Source organism: Apteryx rowi, unplaced genomic scaffold (assembly GCF_003343035.1).
Source record: "Apteryx rowi isolate R43461 unplaced genomic scaffold, aptRow1 scaffold_212, whole genome shotgun sequence".
NCBI lineage: Eukaryota > Metazoa > Chordata > Aves > Apterygiformes > Apterygidae > Apteryx > Apteryx rowi.
Window position 1 is genome coordinate 72186 of NW_020448442.1, and position 22969 is coordinate 95154.

Sequence of the window (22969 nt, forward strand, 5' to 3'; positions counted from 1 at the left end):
AGACCAACCGGGAAATCATCCAGTTCCTCAAGGGCTTCAGAGGCAAAAACATCACCCCCGGCGTGCTGCCGCCGGCCCACGTCACTGCACGCACCCAGTTCGTGCACAGGGAGCAGGCCCAGCAGAACACCTCGGGCATGGTCACCCCCCAGGTGCGCAAGGCACCCCCGCCTCACAACCTCACCATCTACTTTGGCTCCGCGTACGTGGCCGTCACTCGGCCCTTCGTGGAGTTCGTGCTCCAGGACCGCCGCGCCTGTGACCTGCTGGCCTGGTCCGAGGACACCTACAGCCCTGATGAACACTTCTGGGTGACCCTCAACAGGATCCCAGGTAAGCTGCAGGGTCTGGTGAGGGCTTGCGGTCCTTGTCCCAGGTGTCCATCGCCTCGGGGAGGGCAAGGGAGAGGTCTTGTTAGGTGACATCAGTTGACCATTATATGGTGTGGGCTGATTGTTGTGGTTGCCACAGCTCACCTCCCCGCAGAGGTGTTTCCACCTGTAGCTCTTGGTGGTGCCTCACTAGGGGGTTGTCATCGCTTGTGTTGTTTTATACAGAGAAATACCCAGGCAGGTGTTTGCCAACAGTAGTTGCAAATCTAGGAAGAGGTACCAAGCATCATTGAATTTGCCTTCCCAGAGATTTGTTCACTTGGCCAAGCTGTGTTCTGGTGGAAATAGCATCTCCCAAGTGGCAGGGAGGTATCAGAGATCTCCTGTGCTTTGGGTTTTGCAAGGTGATGAGTCCAGGGAAATCACGTCTTCCTGCTTAGGAGCGGTAACCTGTCCTGTAAGGTCCAGGGATCGGGTTTGCATCATGTGTAGGAGGGTTTGTTATGGTGGTGATGCTGCAGAGCCAAGCTTTAGGTGAGCAGTTGGTAACAGCCACAGCTGTCGTCCAGTCACTTTTAATCCCCATGCTATTTTTGCTGTGGCTTTTAATTTTAGGGGGATTATGTTGTAAAAGAAGAGACAGAGAGCTCTTTCTGAAATGCTGTGAGACAAAAAAGAAAGACACAGCACCATTCCCAGATCGTGGGCTATGGCATTGCTCCCCTTGAGCCTACTGCATTAGCTCTGGCATCCTTAAACGAAGGAAGTGGAGGATGCCTACCATAAGGAATGGTTTCCATTCTTTTTAGCCATACTGTCTCCCTAGTCCCACACGTATTTGCTTGTTGTATTATCTTATCACTCCAAAAGATGCCGTAGGGATTTGTTCATTTCCAAATACATCTCGCACCACAGAGTGCTGTTGGACTGCATACCTTCACTTGTAGAGGGCAGGATATGCATTTGCCCAGCCCAGCATGTTTCCCAAACATAAATATCTGGTCTCAAAGTCCAGCAAAAGTTATCACTGATTTCAACAGGTCTTACAGAATAATAATACGTTTCCACCCCAAAGGTGACTTGTACACCATTTTGGGCAGATTTATGAAGTATAATTTCCTGTGCACCAGCTTATGAAGTGCAGGAGGAAAGCTTAGGTCAGGTTAGTGGCATAGAAGTGTAAAGAAGTTGTCCCCTTCCCTAAATAGAGATGCAAATGAGGAAGTGCAGACTGCTTCAGAAGACTAGTAAAGACTAGTCTGTGTCAGTTTGCCTTTAACCGATGCATTGGTTTGATCCTGGAATTACAGGTGCAGGACTTGAAAGTTCAAAGCAAATCAGCCAGCCTTTTATGCTGTAACATTTCCATCTGAATGTCAGTTTATGTATACGTTACAGAAATGCAAACACAGCGTCTCCGTGGATGTCTTGATAATACATGGTAGCAAGGCAAGAAGGTAGGGAACAGGCTCCCTCTTGGAGCCAGCACATGCAAACCAACTGTCATTGGAATTTCAATGAAAAATTTAAAAAACAAAAGGAAGAGCTCAGAATGTGCTGAGAAGCACATTGTGTTGCCGTTGTCCTGTGGATGAGATCCAGATTCTGAATCAGAGTGTATTTCACCTGCCCCCAAACCTCTTTCTTTGAATGAAGGGGGCTTGGGGTTTAGTATTGCGTCCGCAGGAGACACTGCTCAGAGGGAAGGAGTGCGCCCTGCTTCCCCAGCAGTGTTTTGCAGCCATCAGAACCGCACTGACTGGATATAAAGACAGTCACAATTGACTGTAAAGACAGACCAGCCACAGCAGTGCCTTTAATTTCATTTCTTCCCCTGGTGTGTATTTGAAATTCACTTCCTTTGCTGTGGGCACTTTGAAAATCAGAAAAATAAATTGTCACAAATAAGGGTGATCCCAGTTGTGTGATTTTGTTTTGTAATTACATGCAGTCAGAAGCATTTCACTTCCACCATCCACCTTACTTTCCCTCCAGCAACCAACAATTAAAATGTGGAGATACTGGCCATATTTCCCTACCCGTGCTAAATGAAAAGGAGCCAAAGAATATGCTGTCAGTATTTTAGTTTACAGGGTAGTATTCAGTATTGCTGCCCATGAGGCTGCTCTTCCCCTCCATGTTTTCGGTGATAAAACCTCTTTAATCTCAATGGAGTGTTAGATGAGAGCTTAACAAAAGTAGAGCAACTCATGCCTCAGTTTATATTTTCACCATCAGCATAACTTTTCAGACCAACCATATTTATAAAAACAGGTCTCAAGAACGGGTTCCAAATCTGAAACCAATCAATAAAGTTCTAATAGAATAAACAAATACTTAAAGGAAAGTGTGGTGAATCCATTCTGTTTTTTTTTTGTTTAGTGCTGAGCTACATTTTCCCCTACTCTTTGATTAACTTATAAAATTGCCTAGTTTCCTTAATTTGGGAGATAGTGAATAATGTAAAGTCAGTAATTTTGTATTTCTGTAAGGCAGTGCCTTCCATTGTTTTTGTGGATACCCTGAGGTCATTCCTGTTTTCTCAGTCTTCTTTCTGCTTTACCATAGTGTCAGCATTTTCCAAGTTTTTCCTCACACCATGTTTACTGCCATCTGTTGTGAACAGGTTTTTAATTTGGAATGATAATGCATGTCCCAGACCATTTAAATTGTTTATCCCCTGCCATCACTGCCTCTTTTTGTCTTTTATAAAGTGTTATCTTTAATTTAATGCTTTTTCTGAAAGAGTAACATTTTTTGAATCCCCCCTAGGACAGAATCACTCTTTTTGGAGTGCTGTCTTATCTGATAATGGCCCAATATACAAAGTGTGTGTGTATGGGGGAAATAAGAAGATTGTGAAGCTGTGGTTATTGCTGCCACATATTTCTGTTTATGGCAAAATGCTATGGTAGTTCTGTTGTGGGATCTTACAGTCTTTTTGCCTCTGATAGAAGAGTCGTGACTGAGTATTTGTCAATAACCATTCTTATTTATGAGGGAGACACTGTACTGAAAAACACAGAACAAAGAAAGCAAACAGAAAAAGTCTGTTAGTTAATTCTTCTTCTACGTCTCCCTCTCTCAAAAACACAACACCCCAAACCCTTGTCATTATACAGTGTCTTATGCTTCTCTTTTCTCCTTCACTGTGCTTCTCTTTAAGCTGACAAGCAAAGTAGTTGTTAGGCTACAGTAACTATAGAGATACCGTTTTTGTTACCATCTAGGAAGGGAACAGAAAAAAAAAGTAGTAACAAAATCTTCCTTTGCTTTTGCCTTTAACTTGGTGAAAAGATCAAACTTAGGATGATCACACTATTTCAGTTATTGTTTTATCACCTCTAGCTTTGCAAGTGTTCTGCAGCAGCCAGCTGAAATTGTGCTTTACAGAACTCCTAGTAAATTAGCCTTATTGGAATTTTTGTTTACTAGCAAAATAAATATGTGTACACACATTTTAAATGAAATTATGAAAACTGGAAAGAGGGTTAATTGGCATTCAGGAAAGAGAGAAGTCAGAACTGGAGATTCAGATGTCTCTAATTTTAGTTAAAAACATCTTTGAAGGACTTATGTTCCCTGTCTTTGCACAGGCCCTGCAACTCCAAACCAATGCATTTTTTGACAAAAATTATGCATTTTGTCAAAGCTGTAGAAGACTTATCTCTAATCTCATTGTAAATCAAGAAAAAATCCTTTGTTTTCCTTGTACAGAGTCAATACAGATGACTGATAATAATACAAAAATTATGAAGCTTGAGCAAAAAGATATTCTCATAAAAAGCTTCATAATTCTCTCCCTTTCCACTCATATAATTGCTTCCCTAAAAAGGAAAACAGAGGAAGCAGGAATAGCAGATTTTAAATACCCATATTGAAAATCTGGAAGAAAAACCCCTCACCTTGGAAGTGTTCAGCTGTTAAAATAGCTTAACCTTTGCCTTAAATGTGATTAGACTATTACCAGTGGTTATTAGTATTTAATAGTAGTAATACTTAATACTGTCATTACTGTTAAACACCTTATACTGTTAGCACTAAATAGACACGCTTCCTTTGTATACAGTAGAGGTTGATGAGATTCACAGACTTTAGCATCCCTTACGGAGCAGCTTTCAGAGAAGGGGGCTCTGGGGTAGGATCTGCGCTTCAGCTGTGAGCGGGCAGCACATAACCGAGGTGCCGCAGGTTACCCCCTCTGCGCCAGCCTCTTGTGCTGTCGGGGCATGCGGGCAGCACAGAGGTTAATACAAATCCTCTCCTCTCCAATCACCACCACCCATTAGCGCTGTCACTCCTGCTTTTAACATTTGTTAAAAGCCTTGAGTCACTCCGCAATGATAACACTAAATGGATTCTTTGCGTTTGAGCAAGTTGGCCTTTTTTCTTTGTTTTCAGCTTCATTAGGAGAAAGCAGAAATAATTTCTGCATTTTTGTACCTGCCGCCATGCATGTCGGCTCCCCAAACGTTGCCTGTTCTGCCATTTGATAGCTCAGATGTGATGGCACAATAATCATTTACTGGGCATGAAAGAACAAAACAAATTTAGTCTTTTCAAACATGGAAATAAATTATATACAAGTGTTTGTGCTTCAGTGAGAAGTTGGTGCTTTTCAGCTTTTCTTGGCAAGGTGGTTTGTACATCAGGTGGCAGTTACAAAGTCTGTATCATTATTTTGTTCTCAAAAAACTACTTGAGCCAATAAGAAAGACAAAATCTGCTGAAAACAGTAAGTTTATAGAAAGTTTTTATTATTTTATGCAATTTGCCTTTCCTTTTTTTGCCATATTCTGAAGACAGTTTTAAGAAGTACTTTATTAAAGTTCTTTCACTGAATTGAATATAAAATTGCAGTACAGATCAGTTGCAGGGATTTTCCTGGCTATAAGTACATGATGGGCCTCTTGTTTTCAAATGGCAAAGACTTTATGCCATGGCAATGGTTTGTTACAGTTACTGCCTTTATTTGAAGATGCTGAAATTCTCTTGACTCAGAATAGTTGCCCACAGATTGCATAAGCAACACCTGTTTACTTTCCAGCAAATACCAAATACTGAATGTTCAGCATTTTCCCTACACCTTTATGACTTCAAAAGGATGTTTTCCTGGTTATAGCAGGACTTCATTGTTTACGGACAAGGAGAGGCCCTCCTACCAGCTTATGATCTGGACAAGTCCTGTGATCTGTCTAGGCTTACATATATTATTATATAACACTGTAGGCTATAATTCAGTTTCAGCAGCTCCATCTAGCTATGTCATGCTTGAATTTGTTCTGTTGATCTTTTTTCTTTTTTAAAAAAGGAAGTATTTACTGTTACCTCATATGAAGGTATTATGTGTCAGTGGCGTGATGTTCAAAGAGCACTTGGAGGGCAGTGCAGTACTGGTTATGAAAGCATCGTGAATTATCATATATGCATGCATTATCATAGTGAGGCTGTTGCAAAGGAAGGATTTTATTTCGCAGGTGAAATTATTTAGGTCTCTTTGACCGTCATCTTGTTTATATCATGAAAGCTGCTTTCAGCTAGGAAATTTTACAAGTTAGCGTCCAGAAGCATACTTGGCATCTATTGATTTGTGTATTACTAAGTATTTCATCCCAGTTCTGTAGAGAAAGGTCCCAGAGAGCAGACATAAAACTGAACACATAACTGTTAAAAGGACTAATTATTTTATTTTCTCTGTTACCCAATTGCAGGTGTCCCTGGCTCCATGCCCAATGCATTGTGGGARGGTGACCTGAAAGCTGTGAAGTGGATTGATATGGAAGAGAGCCATGGAGGTTGTCATGGTAATATGAACATTTTTTTCCCATTTCTTCTTCCTGAGCATACAGTCAAAAACAGTTAACTGTTTTTTCTCTAGTCTTACAGTCTCTAATCATAATGTAAGACAGTTTTTAAATAGCACTTCATAGGGGATAAGACATGAAAAAGGAGTCATCTCCTCCATAGTCCTTATGCAGTGAATGATAGTAGCCACATAAAATAAACAGTGAGAAAGGTGGAAGTTCCTTCTTCATCAGAAACTTTTATAGAATATATCAGCCTTGGGAAGGGAGGATATTTGGCAACTTAAGTTTCACAAGAGCTAGCTGACAATTGTGGGCCCTGGGGAATTTTCTTGTAGGTGGATGGGAGTAGCTCATGTGTTCATAGCCTTGGGACTCAGAACTTCTAGAGCCAACAGCCATATAAACAACACACTTCCTTGTGAGCTTGGACAAAGCACAGCTCTCAACTCTGGCATTGACTCCACTTAGAGCCACAACTGACAAGACACATAAGGAACTCACAGCTCATGGAAGTGCTGTTCCTGTTTGCTTTCTGGCCTTTTCCAAGAGTGGTTGCCCTCTAATATGGGGGTGACTGCACAGGTCATAAAGCAACAGGTAACTGTGGAGTTTTTCAGCAGAGCACCTTCAGGTAAGCTGAAATAGAGCTGTGGTTCTGAGCTTGATTCTCAAAGCCATTCTGACAGTTTGAAGTTGATTTTTCCTCTCATTCGGAATGAGGGGTGAAAACTTCACTGTAGGACAATTTCTGAAAAAAAAAAACACACTTACTTTTAGAACATTTGTTTTACAATTTCAAATTGTTGGAATTCTGAGTTTTCCTTTTTCATATTGCTTCATGACAGGACATTAGCAATATATAATCTGCTCTATGGAGTGCTTACGGTCACTGAGCTGTAAATTATATGCTACTACATCTGAAATATAAAAGTGGGAAGAAAAAGGGAATACCAAAATGCTAAAGATACAAATTTTATTTCAAGAATTTTTAATCTGTATGATATAGTTGTTTGTGTTGAGGAGAAAGTTTTTGAGAATTTCAGTCAGCTCAAATTAACAGCAGTTTCACATCAGCCTAACTACACTGAAATTAGTGAAATTGCACCAGTATCAACCAGAAGTATTCAGTGGAAAACCCTGTAAAGTAAAAGTATCAGTTTCTCTTCACTGACAGAAGGAAATTCCCTTGTCTATTGTGTTACAGCCTTGTCTATTCAGAAATTTTGCTCATTATCTATTCCTAAGTAACTTTCTTGATTTCACCCCAGTGTTCATAGGTATTCCCATTGTACATCCAGTGTGCTTTTTAGCATGTTTATTGGTGTAGGAGATTATTTATAGTGGTTTTGCAGATAAAACTTTCCAAAAAGAATGATTTGGACTCTAGAGGGTGCCTGTGGGAAAAAAAATGGATTCTGACATTGCTTTTTTTCTTTTTTTTGGCAGGCCATTATGTCAGAGGCATTTGTGTATATGGAACAGGTGACCTCAAGTGGCTTTTTAACTCCTCCTGTTTGTTTGCAAATAAGTTTGAGCTCAGAACATACCCACTTACTGTGGAGTGTCTGGAACTGAGACATCGGAAGAGAACCTTGTCCCAGAGYGAGATTCAGGTGGAACCAAACTGGTATTTTTAGTTAAGAAAAAGCCAGGCTACAAGCTGCAACATAAATAAAAGTGGTCAGGAGAAAAGCAGCAGAAATCTAATTTCTGCTGTGCTGGAAGCATAAACTCACCAGACAGGTTTCTTTAGGATGTTCTGTACCTGTAGTTTGGGTCAATTTGTCTTAAACTACCTTCAAATCTAGCTTTCCATTTAACACCAGGAGACCAAAACGTGAAAGATGCAAAAAAAGAGACTAGGGTAGAGCTTCTTCAGGAGCTGCTCTGTGTGCGTTTTTGCCATTTTTAACAGAGTGTTTTCCAGCCCCAACTTGCTACAGAGTCTTTACTATATTTTTCTATATAAATATATATAGAATCATGCATCCCTGGAATTTCTTGTACYTATAAGACAAGTAGTGCACACTGATGAGCAAAAAGATAACGGGTCACAACCAGTAAGATCTTAAAAGCAGGAACACAATGTGTGGCTATACATATAGATGCTGTTTTGTCAAAGATACTGATATTTGATGCAGAGAACCCGCAGGAAAGTACTGGAAATGGAAGAAAGACACTGCACTTCCAGATCTTGGCTCTTCTTTAAATGTCTGTCAGGACAAGGTTTATAAATCAAAACAGCATCTTTTACTGGACTAATGGGTGTAATTAGAAAAATCAGACAGGCTTTCAAGCCTTCCATGTCTGAAAAACAAGGGCTTGTGTATTTGGCTTACTTGGCCAACTAGAAGAGCTGGAAAAACTAAAAAAAAAAAAAAGTCTCTTCATACAGACTTTGGTGCACCTGTGTCCTTAGATCTCCATATCTGAGGACACAGAGGGAGAGATAGGGAGCAGGGAAGGGAGTAGCAAGATAAATATTTTCAGGACAGAAAGAGCAGTAACTGAGCTTTGACAATAACTTAATAATTCTGTCTCATATTTTGATATGGCATTAGCATTCTTCCCAAGTTTATTTCCTTTGATCTTAATATAATGATTAATACACATACTTAACCTTGGGGTTCACTTCATCACAGCCCTATTTTTATCTTCCAATAATAGCCACTAGAGGGAGGGCAACAAATATCTGAGCAGATTTTCCTTTCCAAATCTATACAACCCTCTAAAGCATACAAAAAACTACATAAACCTGCAATGCATACAAAGTCTCAGCACATTAGGCATGCCGTAGAGAAAATTAGGTGCCCAGGAATATTTTAGTGTGGCAAACAGAAGGCGAAAGTTACAGATATCAGTCATTGTGTTCTGAAAAACAAAGCAGGGAAGCAAAACTATGAATGCTTCTTCCTGTAGTTCTGACAGGTTGTATTTATGAGGCATTTTAGCAGCACTGTTGAATGACCTGGTCAGCAGCACTGAGGCAATATAAATTGAGATGCCTGAATCTAGGGGTAGTATCTGCTGCTATCCTGCCTCTCTCCAGAACAAGCGAAGATGACTCAATGAGTCGCTTCTGAAAAACAGCAATTTACCATCAGTTTTATTAAGCCATTGCTAATTTCAGCTTCTTCTAACAAACTGGATTGCAAACTGCAACAGTTCAGAAATGACAACGCATCATATTCAGCTGTCCCAAAGCACAGCTGGTAACCTCCAGGGAAGGGGTTGAATGGACAGGATCTGCCTCAGTTAATTTATTCTGCATTTATAGCTGTCAGCACCTGATAATGTAGGTTCTGGCACAAAAGGATTGAGAATTTATCTCCAGAGCAGAACTTTAGTGGAAATCCTGTTCATTTTTTTGTGGAGGGGGAGAAAAAGAGGAGAGTTTTAGTAGCTTGCTGCCATGGTGGCAGCTGAAGCGAGAAGTATGCCAGAGAGAGTCATTGTTTCAAAGAGATAGTTTTAGGGTGTCCAATTTAAGACAGTGCTGAAACCAGGCCCCCATTGTTCTGTCAAGCTGAATATTCCCCACACTGAAATATTCGAAATACATAGAAGGTGTTCTCACAGTTTCATGTGAATATTTGAAGTAGCACAGAGTATGGACAAGATAAGATAACATTTCATTGTTCACACTCTAGAACATACAGGATAGAAATAAATGGCAGAATATCTCCCAATAGTAGAGCAATAAGCTTGGCAATCTGAAGCCACAGAAATAAAGGAGTATTTTACTCTGAGCCTGAATGAATTAAGCAAGTGGTTTAAGTAAGATCCCAGAAGAACATGAAAGCTGGACAGTTTTTTGAGAGACCTACATTTCTGTCCAGCCATGACTTAGGTTTTTTGATGAATGCTACTTCATGTTATGTTTTTCTGGAAATAAATTTTTTTTGTTTTCATTGTGTGACTGATTTTGGGGGACAACACGCAGATCATTCTCTTTTTTTAAAGAAGGAACATTACATTTAATCACTTTCTGCTAAATGACATGGGAAGAAAGAGGGAAAGAACAACCTTTTGCAGCCAAGCTCAAGAAATACATCTAAACCAATGTGACCTAACAGTATTAGCAGTACTTTAGAATAGCGGTAAAAGATAGGGGGTGATGAAAAATTGCAGAAGGTAGGTGGTAAGAATGAAGTTAAGGTGGGTTGGATTCCCATGCAGARTAGTAAGAACAGTGATTAGTTCAGCAACAGTAGTGCACCTCTATAGATGGAAGCGATTCTCTGACTAACCCATGCCTGTACCTCCTTGTTTTCTAGAATTATGGCGAGGGGAAAAAAAACCTATAAACTCTCCCCAAAACATAAACAGTGGAGCAAAGTTTTCAGTTCTGTTTAGTCACAAACTTTGGAGCTTACAGGTACTGGGCATGCAAAGAATATGCACTCTAGAAGGATGTACAAGCATGTCAGACTTTTCATTGAAATCAGTTTTACTTGCTTAGAAAACCTGCTGGATCCCTTGCTGCTTCTTGAGCTCCTGAAAACCTTTATAAACCTAGCCCAAGGAGCCGAAATCCTGTAAGATTTAAAGCACCTGGAACTGCAGCCTTTTCACCATGAGGACAGTGAAACAAGCACTGGACCTGACTGGACAAACCCCTGGGCAACCTGATCTGAATTCAGTGTTGACCCTGCTTTGAGCTGGGCTTGCAATGAGATGAGCTGAAGGGTCGATGCTGGCAAAGTCTCAAATTAAGCGGAACTTTCTCCTACAGAGAGTTTTAAAGCTTATGTTTGATGTGGGAGCTAAGTGTTTCTTCCCAAACTTTCATCTTCCTAAGACACATCATTTCTTCAGGTTCCAGTAGGCACTGTCAGGTGCTCAGTTTCCATCTGTCAGTGCAGCACCATGGAGTTAATATGTGAGCCGAGACACTCCCAAGCCCTGATCCAACAACTTCATTAAAGGCAGCAGAAAGGCCTCCTGCTGCTGTAAGTGGGTTGCAGATCAGGCTAAGCTGGAGTAGTCAGCACTCAACATGGGGCGAGTAGCAGAGTTACCATTGCCTGAGGCCTTGAAACAGTGCATTACCCTAGTGCATTTTAAGTTTATACAATGTGCATGGCCACAGGTATTTCACTTCCAATTGCAGGTAACTTGTGGGTTTCATGCTCTTTCCTTTTCAGTTGAATGTACTCAAACACTTCCAAAAAATCCCTTATCTCTAGAAGATAAATATTCTGTGTATGCCTGAAACACCAAAAGTGTACACAGCAACCAAAAAATTTCAAGCAGCTTGTGCCAGGTTACAGCAATTGTGAAAGAATTACCAGGAACACAATTGTCACAGTCTATCCAAAAAAAGCAACATTGCAGTTGTACCTCATAATGTTCATCTGGTAGTTTGAGCCTATTACTGAAAATCAGGCATCTGTACAAATGCTACTGCAGGCCTCTGGTCTAGAGGTCTACAATTAAATTCTCTGGCAGTAGGTCCACAAGCAGGATTTTGTGGAGAGAAGGGGAGAAGGAGGAAAAATGTTAGGTTTAGGTCATGGCTTGATGTCTGACAGCAGTGCTGTATAAATCAGCTTAAAACAGGAACCATCTCCTCCAAACAAACTCTTGCCAGGCTTGTCTGCTTTTTTGCTGCATCAGTTCCCCAGTACTTTACCAAGAAACTAAGAAGTATTTGTGCCAGTCCAAAAGAGGAGGTGTCAGAGGTGATCCCAGGACTAGGAGCTGGGCAACTACTTAAGTTGGCTATAGTGACAAAAAAGGAAAAAGAAAAAAAGGGTGGCATATGAGGATATCCCTTTAACTTCACTTAAGRTGTGGAAGTAATTTCAGTATTTCCCCACAAATAAGTAAATAAGCTTTTGTAGACAGTCATTAGCACTTCCAGTTAGATGCTTCAGGCACCATTGCAAATCATACATGCCTAAACTGCCAATATTTGCAGTGCATCTAATGGCACAAAAATGCAAATTAAGTTGTCTCCCCAAAAGAGAGAAAACTTCTGCAAATGTGATCCATATTCTTATTCTTTGCACACCCCCATTATTAAGGGCAATAGAAAGATCTTCAGAGGATAAAAACTAAGAGCAAGGGGTACTAGAGAGCATGGGGACAGGAGGACAATTGAAAAGATAGAGAAAACTTGAGGATGAAAGTGCAAAGGAGGCAGGAAGAGGAAAACAAAAAAGGGAAAAGGAAAACACAGTACTTGAGAGAATGAGCTGAGCATGTGAAGACCTGATAAGCTAAATAGGATAAAAATGTGGTTTTGATAACAGTGTCATTCATTCAATATAAGCCTTCTTTTCCAGATAAACTGGGGCAAACTGCTGGTTTGCCACAGAGCTCAGGTCCCAGAGCAGTGGCCTACTCCTCCCAGTTTTGTATCATCTGTGAGCTCACTGAAGGTGCACTCTGTCCCATCATCCAGATCATTAATGAAGATGTTACTGGTGGCCCCAGTATCGACCCTGGAGGTACACCACTGGCCTCCAGAGGGACTGCGTGCTGCTGATTCCCAACCCTTGGTGCCTGGCAGTTCAGCCAGTCTTCAGTCCGTCTCACTGTCTGCCTATCTAGCTGGTACTTCAGCAGTTTGTCTATGAGGATGTTACAGGAGACAGTGTTGAAAGCCATACTAAACTCAAGATAAGCAACATCCACTGCTCTGCCTTCGCCCACTGAGCCAGTCATCTCGTCATAGAGAGCTGCCAGGTTGGTTGAGCGTGATTTCCCTTTACTACTACTGTCAATCACCTCTGTGTCCTTAATATATTTGGAAATGCTTTCCAGGATTATTTGCTCCATCACCTTCCCAGGGATCAAGGTGAGACTGACCAGCCTGTAGTTCTCTGGATCCTCCTTCTTCCTTTTCTTGAAGACAGGAGTGACATTTGCTTTCTTCCAGTCCTCAGGACCCTTCCCTAATCACCACGACCTTTAAAAGCTAATCAAGAGTGGCCTCACGATGACATCACCCAGCTCCCCTCAGCACTCGTGGGCATCCCCTCAGGTCCCACAGGCTTGTGTATGTCCAGGTGTTTAAATGTTCCCTAACCTGATCCTCCTTCACCAAGGGTGAGTCTGCATTACTACAGACTTTCCCTCTGGTCTCAGGGACCTGGGATTGCTGAAGGCTGGACTTACCAGTAAAGACCCAGACGAAGAAGGCATTGAGCACCTTTTCCATGTCCTTTGTCACCAAATCCCCTGCTCCATTCAGCAGTGGACCCTAGTCTTCCTTTTTGCTGCTGATGGACTTGTAGAAGCCGTTCTTGTTGCCCTTCACATCCCTTGCCAGATTCAACTCCAGGTGGGTTTTGGCTTTCCTAATCTCATGCCTGCTCAGACAGTGTCTCTATATTTCTCCTGGTCATCTGTCCTTCCATCTCTTGTATGCTTCCTTTTTACACCTGAGTTTAGTCAGGAGTGCCTTGTTTGTCCATGCAGATCTCCTGCTGCCTTTATTTGATTTCCTGCATGTGGGAATGGACCGTTCTTGAGCTTGGAGGAAGTGATCCTTAAAAAACAACCAGCTCTCCTGTACCCCTGCTCCCTCCAGGGCTGTATGCCACAGTATTCTTCTAAGCAGGTCCCTGAAGAAGCCAGAGCCTGCTCTTCTGAAGTCCAGGATTGTGATCCTGCTTTCTGCCCTGCTTCCTCCTTGCAGAATCCTGAACTCCACCATCTCATGGTCACTGCAGCCAAGGTTGCCCCTGACCTGCACATCCCTGACCAGTCCTTCCTTGTTTGTAAGTATTATGTACAGCAGAACACCTCTCCTCATTGGCTTCTTGATCACCTGTGTTAGAAAGTTGTCATCAATGCACTCCAGAAACCTCCTGGATTGCTTATGCCCTGCTGTGCTGTACCAGCAGATACCAGGGTGGTTAAAGTCCCCCATGAGGACCAGGGCCTGCAAATGTGAGACTTCCTCCCCCTGTCTGAAGAAGGCCTGATCTTCTCCTTCTTCTTGATCAGGCAATCTATAGCAGATACCCACTACAACATTACCCGTATTATTCTGCCCACTAACCCTGACCCATAAGATCTCAGCTGGCCCCTCACCTGTCCCCAGGCAGAGCTCCACGCATTCCCACTGCTCCCACACATAAAAGGCAACTCCCCCTCCTTGCTTTCCCAGTCTGTCCTTCCTAAAGAGCCTGTATCCATCCATAGCAGCACCCCAGTCATGTGACCTATCCCACCACGTCTCAATCATCCCAATGAGATCATGGCCCTGTAACTGCACACAGACCTTTGATTCCTCCTGTTTGTTCCCCATGTTGCATTCATTAGTGTACAGACACTTCAGAGAGGCACYCAAGAATACTTATTTCCCAGAAAGGATATGAGAGCTTCCCCCATAATGTTGACCTGTAGGCACTTTCTTACTTGTGCACATATGCTTGAGGTAGACCCCCTTCAGCCTTTTTTTTTGGTCATTTTTGAGGTCTCTATTGTCCACATCACCCTGCACCCTTTGCCTGCCATCCTCACTTGAATGTTGGTCATTCTCTCCCTCCTCCATTGACCCTAGTTTAAAGCTCTCCTCACCTGGTTGGTCAGCCGGTTGGCAAAGATCCAGTTGGTGAGGTGGATCTTGCCTCTTGCTAGCAGTCCTTGATCCTCAAAGAGGGTCCTGTGGTCATAAAACCAAAACCCTGTTGCTGACACCAGCTGTGCAACCAGTTGTTGACCTGCAGGATCTGTCCATTTCTCCTCAAGCCCTTCCTCCTCACTGGCAGGATTGAGGAGATGCCACCTGGGCCCCCAGGCCCTTGACCATTACCCCAAGAGCCAAGTAGTCACTCTTGACACGCTCTAGGTGTCCCCTGGCAGTATCATTGGTGCCTATGTGGAAAAAGAAGTGGGGGGGTAATAGTTCAAGGGCCAGACAAACCTACCTCAGCAGTCTTTCCACAGCATCCCAGATCTGAGCCCTCTGCAAGCAGCAAACCTTCCTAGACAACAGGTCAGGTCAGCAGATGAGGACCTCCGTCCCCTGTGGCAGGGAGTCTCCCTCTTGCCGCTGGTGCTGCTGCATGGCTATGGCTCAGCTGGCTCAGGTTCTTTGCTGGACACAGCTCCCAGACCCTTGTCTGCAACCCCAGCACTGACCCCCTTCTGTAGGTGCAGATCTGCAGGTGGGGCAGGAGCCATTCTCCTGGTGCCAGAGCTCACAAGCCCCCAGCTTCCACCTTCATGGGAGTCTCCATTCCCAACCTGATAGACAGACAGACTCTGCCTGCCTCTCCTTTGGTACATACAGTTTGGGGTTTGGGCTCCTTTTGTCTCAGATCCTTTTCATCATTTCTGAGGCTGTGCAGTCTCAGTTCCAACTAAGTCCTTCCAGTATTTCGCAATAGATTAGCAGTGAGATGACAGTAGCAAAAGCAAATTCCTGCTTATCATATGTTAAAAGCTCTGGCACATCTGCAGGTGAAAGAAAAAAAAATCTACTTGGATTGACAAGTCAGCTTTTCAAGGGCATACAATAGCAAAGCCAGCAGGCAAACACACTAGTACTGTTCCAGGATAGTTTCACAGCTTAGGTCATCAAGATCTTCAGGGAATCTACATTACATCTTTTGATATTCACTGCTTCTACCCTTAATCATAAAATTTCTGATTGTATGCCTCAGTTTTGCTCCTTCAATCAGATGGATTGATTTAAGACCCTTCCTTCTATTAACCATTTTCTCTCTTGTGGAAAATTCCCTGGTAATTCTCACCAGGTGAGACCCCTAGCAAAGTCCCCAAACTAGTGTTTTATTGTCTAACTACTATTCTCTTAAAGTTCAGACTTGAAAAACTGGTGTGCCCCAAGCAGCAGCAATTTCCGTCTAAGAGCATGTTGCTTGAATGAAGGCTGTTGAGAGTTTTATGACCTCATGCCATTAGTCCTTGAAATTGTAGTCTGAGATATAGCTAAAAACACAGCAGAAAACTGGTCTAGAGATGCAATCAAAATGGAGTTTGCAATCAGAACATGTAGAAAGACTTAATTTTCAAATAAAAAACAAAAAGTGTACGTAGAGTCCTCATTTTATGTTACTTTCCCCTGATTGTCAACGGCTTGCTTTTTATCTTCTTTTTCCAACATTGCTATTCCCTGTTTAGCCCATACCCACAAGCTCTGCACCCTAGATACAGCTGCTGTCTGCATTACACAGAATAATCTGTCCAAGGTTATCACGAACTGAGTTTTTTTTGTGCTTTGGATTTGACAAACATGTGTTACACACTTCTAGGAAGTAGGGAAGTGACTGAAATGTGACCAGTTCTCCCCTGGGACTCGTGTTAGAACTTGCATTGGAAAGTGGGAAGTCGCAGTAGGTAGTCAGCTCCCAATAATCCTAGTATTTCAGATCATCCTAAATTAGTTTTGCTCTGGATGCAAAGACGCTCTCTGCAGAGACTCTGCATGCATTTGGTCCTGGTCTGGTAACTCTAGGAGAGACCATACAGTACTGCGGCCCCTTGCTATGGATCAGGTTAAACTCTGGAACCAACCATGCCCATGGCCTATTCCAGCCCTTTCTATCTGTATATATTTATATAGATAGTGTTTTAACTTTATTCAAGTTTTCTTCTCAGCACTCTCTCACAAACTCTGCTACCCTGGATAACTCTGAGTAAATGGCTGTATGAAATAAAACCAGAATGTAGGCATTACATTTTCTTCAGGGAATTAAATAACTATGCAAAATCTCTGCATTCAAGGCATTGAGATTAGGCACACAGAGGAAACCCTAGCAAAGGTATATAAATACCCTTATCATAGAAGTCATAAGCCCGACTTTGGGGTTTGCATGAGTATAACAACACAAGATTTTCAGAAGTTGCTTGACTGGGTTGGTTAGCCACAGTAAATACCTTCAGTGATTAAAACCATTCTGTTTCTCCCTTGCCATGTATTTGACCTGAAGGATTGATCTGATACTCTCCAAGCCACCCTGATCTCTAAGACTTGATCAGAAAAAGAAGCAGAAGGAACCATGATCAAGATACTGGTTCCCTAGTCAATTTTAAGGAGAGAAAAAAGGCTCTAATAGATAAAGAAACAAGTCTATAATTACCAGCAGGTTTAAAGAAGAAATGTTAAAGGAATGTAATCGCTTGAGGGAACAAAGATTTATCAAAAAATACTTCTATTTCAAGAAAAACCCAGCAGACATTTCATCTCCTAACATCCTTCCCCAACCCCGGATTCCTACTAACTTAACTGATAAACCAAATGCACTGAAATTGAAGGAGATCAATCGACCCCTTTCAGGCTGTGGCAAATAAAGGAAACTGGAGAGATCAGTTAGTCCTCATGGCTGCATCTGACATGGGCAGGTAATGGCATAATAATAATAATAATAATAATAATAATAATAAAGCATACCTACAGAGGAAGGAGTCCTTCTGAAAAGGAGCAAAGGCTATATAGGAAATGTGAGTGGGAGAGAGTCGGGATCAGAGAAAGGAAATAATTGAAATAGAAGTAAAAGGCAAACAAGAATCACATTTCTTTAATTCTCATGCTTCCAGGAGAAACAATTAACAAGAAGAGTTTCATCCTTGATCTTAGCTGGGGTGGATATCTGAAGCCTTCCTCGGGGCAAATCCATACCGGGTGCTCGGCGCGGCTGCAGCCGGCCCTGCGGCGCGCTGCCCGCGGGGGCTCGGCGGTGGCGGCAGCGGCGGCAGCGGCTGCCCGCGCCCCAGCGTCCAGCTCGGCGCCCGCTCTGCTACCGCCGAAAACGTCCACGGCGGCCACGAGACGCTTCGCTGACGTGAGAAGAGCGGGATTTCCGTGCCGCGGCGGCGGCGGCGGGGGGGCGCTGCGGAGAATTCCGCGGAAGGCGCCGCTCAGAACTCCGCGGAAGGCGCCGCTCGGCCGCCCCTCCGGGCGCGGCGCTGCTCGGACAGCGCCGCCCGCCCAGCGTCACGCCGGGAGCGGCGGGGCGAGCGGTGCACAGCGACAAGGTCAGTGCGGGGGCGCGCGAGGTCCCCCGCCAACGGCTCCCGGGAGGGGAGGGGGGGCGCGCGAGGCCCCCCCCGCCAACAGCTCGCGCGGGGGGCGCGCGAGGCCCCCCCCCGCCAACGGCCGCCCGCTAACGGCTCGCGGGGGGGGAGGCGCGAGTCCCCTCGCCAACGGCCGCCCGCCAGCGGCTCGCGGGAGGGGGTGGAGGGGCGCGCGAAGCCGCCCGCCAACAGCTCGGGGGGGGGAGGGGGCGTGCGGGCCTCGTCGCCAGCGGCCGCCGCTGACGGCTCGCGGGAGGGGGGGGTATCTGGCGGGGAGCGGCGGGCGGCGGGCACGGCTGCGCTCCGCGTGGCTGAGGGGCCCTCGGTGCGGCCGGGGTGAGCAGTCTGCGCTGCTTTCGGTTTTTGCTGCCTGCAGATGGACTATGACTGGCTCGGCTTCGGGTACGCGGCGCTGGTCGCTTCTGGTGGCATAATTGGCTACGCCAAAGCAGGTAGGGTGATGAAGAAACGCCCAGCTAATCAGTCTGGTAACTTGGCTTGAGTAACAGGGCCTGCTGTCACCCGTGGTAAAGGGAAAATAAATTGGGGCAATAAGGAAAAGTGGAAGTGACCAGTAGCATTAGGGTGAAAATCATTCTTGAGGCCCAAGGGAAAGCAGTTTTTTATTCTTATTTTTAAAAATGCCTTTTAAAGGGAGGAGATAAGTTGGCATCGGTGTCAGCAGTGGTTTTGAGTGCTGTATTTATCCCTATTAATAAAAGCATTCAGCTATCATTGAAACTGATGAAGTTTAGTGAGTTCCAGGTCCAGATCACTGTTGACTTAATATCCAGGTTCTGTTCTCATGTAATAGTGCTGTAATCCATTCTGTCTAGTCTTAATTTGGCCATTTTTACTACAGATGTTTAAGCACTTCTGGAAGACTAAGTTGTTTGACTGACCTCATGAGCTTAAATCCTGCCCTTTAAGGGCTCGACTTGGTATTTCCAATATAAGCTAATCAGGAAGGTCAGAGTTCAGTTTGCACTTACAAGAAATTCAAATATATAATCTTGACACACTGCAGAAAGTGATTCCTGTAAATTACATTAAATCCTTGTTACTTGTAAATGGTGTTTGATTAAATGTTTTTAAATATCATATTAATAAAAAAACAAGCAGTATATTTTCTTTGCTTTAGACTTTTAGGTTTTTTAATAGTGAATGTGACACTTGCAAGTGCTTTTGTTTGGTTTATGGTCTTTCAGTAAACACTTTTTCTTTCACTTATTCAAGGTAGTGTCCCATCTCTAGCTGCTGGTCTTCTCTTTGGTGGTTTAGCAGGATTAGGTGCTTACCAGCAGTCCAAAGATCCAAAGAATGTGTGGCTTTCTCTTGGTAAGTTTGCAGTTTGCTTGACACTTAGGTACTAAACATTACTGGTAGCCATATAAATAGTAACATTTTTTCTAGTATGTTTCAGCCAACTTGTGCCCTTTTATCTATATGAATGCTTGTAAATGGTGGCAGAGCCTCCTGCCCGTAGCGAGGAAGTATTTGCATAAGAACATGATACCTGATTCTAAAACCTAGTTTGTCTCTCTGGAAGCCAGATGGAGAGAAATATGTATCTCAACTGCCAGAATAGGTACCATGTCAAACTAATGTAGGCACATGGAACAAATGTGAAAGATGTTTGGTTGTGAAGGAGCATTTTTAGTCTATGGCCATGGARTAAGCATGTTTGCAATGTGAGAACATTGTGATGTAGCAGTATATGGTTTTATGGAGTACTGGTTTCCACAGGCACCTCAGTAGAGCAGTGTATGTTTCAGCGTATCATACACTGTGGAAGAAATAGTCCTAAGTATATAAAGGAGGGAATGATCTGTTCTTCGTGCTACTAACAGATGGGACAGGAAGTTGTAGTTTTAGCTTGCAGAAAACCCTTCAGGTGAAGCATGAGGATAAAATAACAGTGGAAAGTATTATGAAGCACTGGCAGAGATTAGCTAGACCTCAGTGAATTTCTGTCACTGCAGGACTCTGATTTTAAACTGGTTAGACCTGTATCTGTCAGGAGTTGATCTTACCTTTGGGCACTGGGTTAGCCTAGATGATCTCTTGAGGTTCCTTCTAGTTCTGTAGCTACATAATAGTATTATTAAATTGTGATACTATAGTATTACAATGATTTAAAACTATTTAAAACCAATGGGACTTGATCATATAATGTGCTGAAGGGCTTTATGAAATCCCTGGCAAAGACTGCAGAGGACCAAACCATCTTGTCAATACGAAATCTAGTGTAAAACACAGCTCAAAATGAAACCAAGTTTCTGTTTGTGAATTCTCTCTTCTGGCCTGGTATGTAGTAGGAGTGGCTGTATATCTCCTGCACTAGGTTTCAGGCAGTGTGTTGATAGATAGATAAGCAGCTTCCATATATCATGATTTGGTGCATGTAGATAAAGTGGACTTCTTCAAGGCAGTGTGGTGTCCCAGACTAGTGTGATTCTCCGTTCATCCATTCCTCCTCTTCTCTGCTTTGACTTGCAGTTGTGGCTCCAGTTCAGCTTTAGATTAGTCACAGTATATCAAGGCTAGAAGTCTGAAAAAGAACCTTAACGTACCTTTATAACATCTTTTACCCTGTTTCCAAAGCTGATGCAAACAAACCTGAAGTTTTGGAAAAAGGCATACAACACTTCCACCTGCCTTTCTTCTTCAAAGAAACAACAATCGTGGAAGTTTTATGTGAAATCGATGGGATTTTTTTCCAGACTTAATTTAAATAATTTGGAGTCATATTTAAAATGTTATCACTTTTTCAGCTTCATCCTTTAGATTACTTTGTATTTGCTAATTCATATTTTCAAATGGAGTTATTGTATTTCTAAACTTAGAGTATTAAGCCATTAAAAAAATTCATATACACTGTAGGCCAAATTTACTGTTGGCTCTTAATGTTCAGTGTTAACATCTTTAGAATGAATGTATATAGGAATGTAGTGTTCAAATCTAACGTCAAAATGCAAGTTTTAGTTTTGTTCCATCTTTTAGTTCAAAGGTCACAGAGAAACTGGAAATATAATAATATTTGGCTCCCACATAATGATTTTTGACATCATCCTACCTTTCTGGCAGTTTTGAGGCTGTTTGTATTAAAGGAAATGATCATTCCTATTCTGCAAATAAGGAGAAGCTGAGGGAGAGTCTTGGTGACTTGCCCAGAGAATTGGAGGTTGTGGGTGGTTAGACAGTGGTCTTAACTCTGACTAGAATCACTCATTTCAAATGAGTAGTGGTGTATGCTTACCAAGGTTGCTGTAAGCTTGCAACAGCTCTTCTGTTTAACAACAACAACAAAAAAATGTTTGCATATGTTTCCTTGTGGAGATGAAGGAAGCATTCCTGTCTGTAGGCGTTTACCTTTTTTCTTGGCACTGCTAAATGTCCAACACTGTTGTAGTGCTGTGCTGGTATTTCAGACCTACTTCTCTGAAATAGTTGTGGCTGGACTTTCTTCTTTTCTTTTTCTAGTGGCATCTGGAACTTTGGCTACAGTTATGGCAATGAGATTTTACAACTCCAGAAAAGCAATGCCTGGGTTAATTGCTGGTGCCAGGTAGTCACATGTCTTTGTTTTAGTCCGTATTTTTGAATAAACCTTTTGTTTAATTTATATGTGGATTTATTTAAAAATGTTACATGATAAGTTCTGTGAAAAATAACATCTTATGTTGGAGTTCAGCTAAATGAAATCATGTCAGTGTTTTCTTTTCCTTCCTGTTTTTTTATGGGATTTTTAACAAATACTCTGTTCCACAGTTTATTCATGGTTGGACGGCTAGGATTACAGATCATGGAAAAGCCTCTTAAGCCATAAGTCTGCAACAAGTCACTTAAAGATACATAACTGAGAAGCCTGAAAATGCAACTGCCTGAATGTACTACACAAAAGTGGAAAAGACACTGCTGTCTGTGCACTGTATTTTTCATATCTTAATGCATGTGGATTGTGTTTTTAAAGGACAGAAGTTGAGAGCCCTTATGCTGTCCAAAATGGTACTTGTCTCAACATCTTCTGCACTGTGAAGCAAGAAAATACGGGAATAGTATTAGTTTAGTTTCTGGTCCTGCAGCTGACTGTAGGCAAAGACCTCTTAGCACTTGCATGCAAACAATTGCAGGACTGAAGCTTTAAATATACATTTGGATTTGTCATTCTGAAATCTGTTATACTTCTAAAACGAGGATAGAGAAGTTGCCAGTTTGTCATTAATATTTACTGTTAACAAATGTGCTCATTCTATTACCTCTTCTCCCACCATTTATCTGCCAATTTATTTTGTCATCAAGTTTGAGTTCTCTCAGTCAAGGACTTTGTTCTTTCAGCACTGCGTGTTAGAACCTCGGCCCACAAGACGCAACCATGGAGCAGGGTATCAGGGTTCTACAGTAATGCAATGAATGTAAACCTGTTACTTACAGTCGTGAGCAAAAGTGCCCAACTAAGTGTCATTCATTTGACTTTTACAGACTATTGTTCATAAGAGAAATCAAAATATCCTTCATTAAATAATACTGAATTGTAGGCATAGCTCTTGCATTTCATGAGAAGTAAAATGTTACTCTAAATAAACCAACAGATGATTATTACAAACTTTTGCATTCTACACAGTTATGTTTTCTTTTCTTTTTCATCTGGGTTGATAGTTTGGTCCTTTTTCTGCAGAGTATCTGGGTGTATTTGTGAACACAAATTGTGTAGAATATATCAGTGTCCATTCTCTGACTACAGTCAGTGACTTGTAAATATAAAAATTTCACAAATGGAGGGAGGGGAAGAAAGAACAAATGCATACAGACTGTATATTCAGGCTGGTGTTGCAT

The 22969-nt window shown here is 42.5% G+C and overlaps 2 protein-coding genes across 2 annotated transcripts in view; both read left to right on the forward strand.

Annotated features, from left to right (window-relative positions):
- Window positions 1-7776, forward strand: part of GCNT2 (glucosaminyl (N-acetyl) transferase 2 (I blood group)) — an 18993-nt gene extending 11217 nt beyond the window's left edge. Inside the window, exons 2-3 of the mRNA XM_026064289.1 lie at window positions 6044-6136; window positions 7586-7776. Of these exons, the coding sequence (XP_025920074.1) occupies window positions 6044-6136; window positions 7586-7776 (284 nt within the window). The remainder of the gene's footprint in view (window positions 1-6043; window positions 6137-7585) is intronic.
- Window positions 7777-18024: 10248 nt separating this feature from the next.
- On the forward strand, window positions 18025-22733 carry LOC112965357 (transmembrane protein 14C-like). Its single transcript, XM_026064266.1, has 5 exons — window positions 18025-18094; window positions 18510-18585; window positions 19370-19471; window positions 21617-21701; window positions 21905-22733. Exons 2-5 carry the CDS (start codon window positions 18510-18512, stop codon window positions 21960-21962), a joined length of 321 nt encoding a protein of 106 aa, XP_025920051.1. The 5' UTR covers window positions 18025-18094; the 3' UTR covers window positions 21963-22733.
- Window positions 22734-22969: the final 236 nt, after the last annotated feature.

Coding starts and splice junctions, on each gene's coding strand:
- LOC112965357 (XM_026064266.1), top strand. CDS start 18,510: ATGGACTATGACTGGCTCGGCTTCGGGTACGCGGCGCTGGTCGCTTCT. Junction 18,586..19,369: donor AATTGGCTACGCCAAAGCAG/GTAGGGTGATGA, acceptor CACTTATTCAAG/GTAGTGTCCCATCTCTAGCT. Junction 19,472..21,616: donor GAATGTGTGGCTTTCTCTTG/GTAAGTTTGCAG, acceptor TTCTTTTTCTAG/TGGCATCTGGAACTTTGGCT.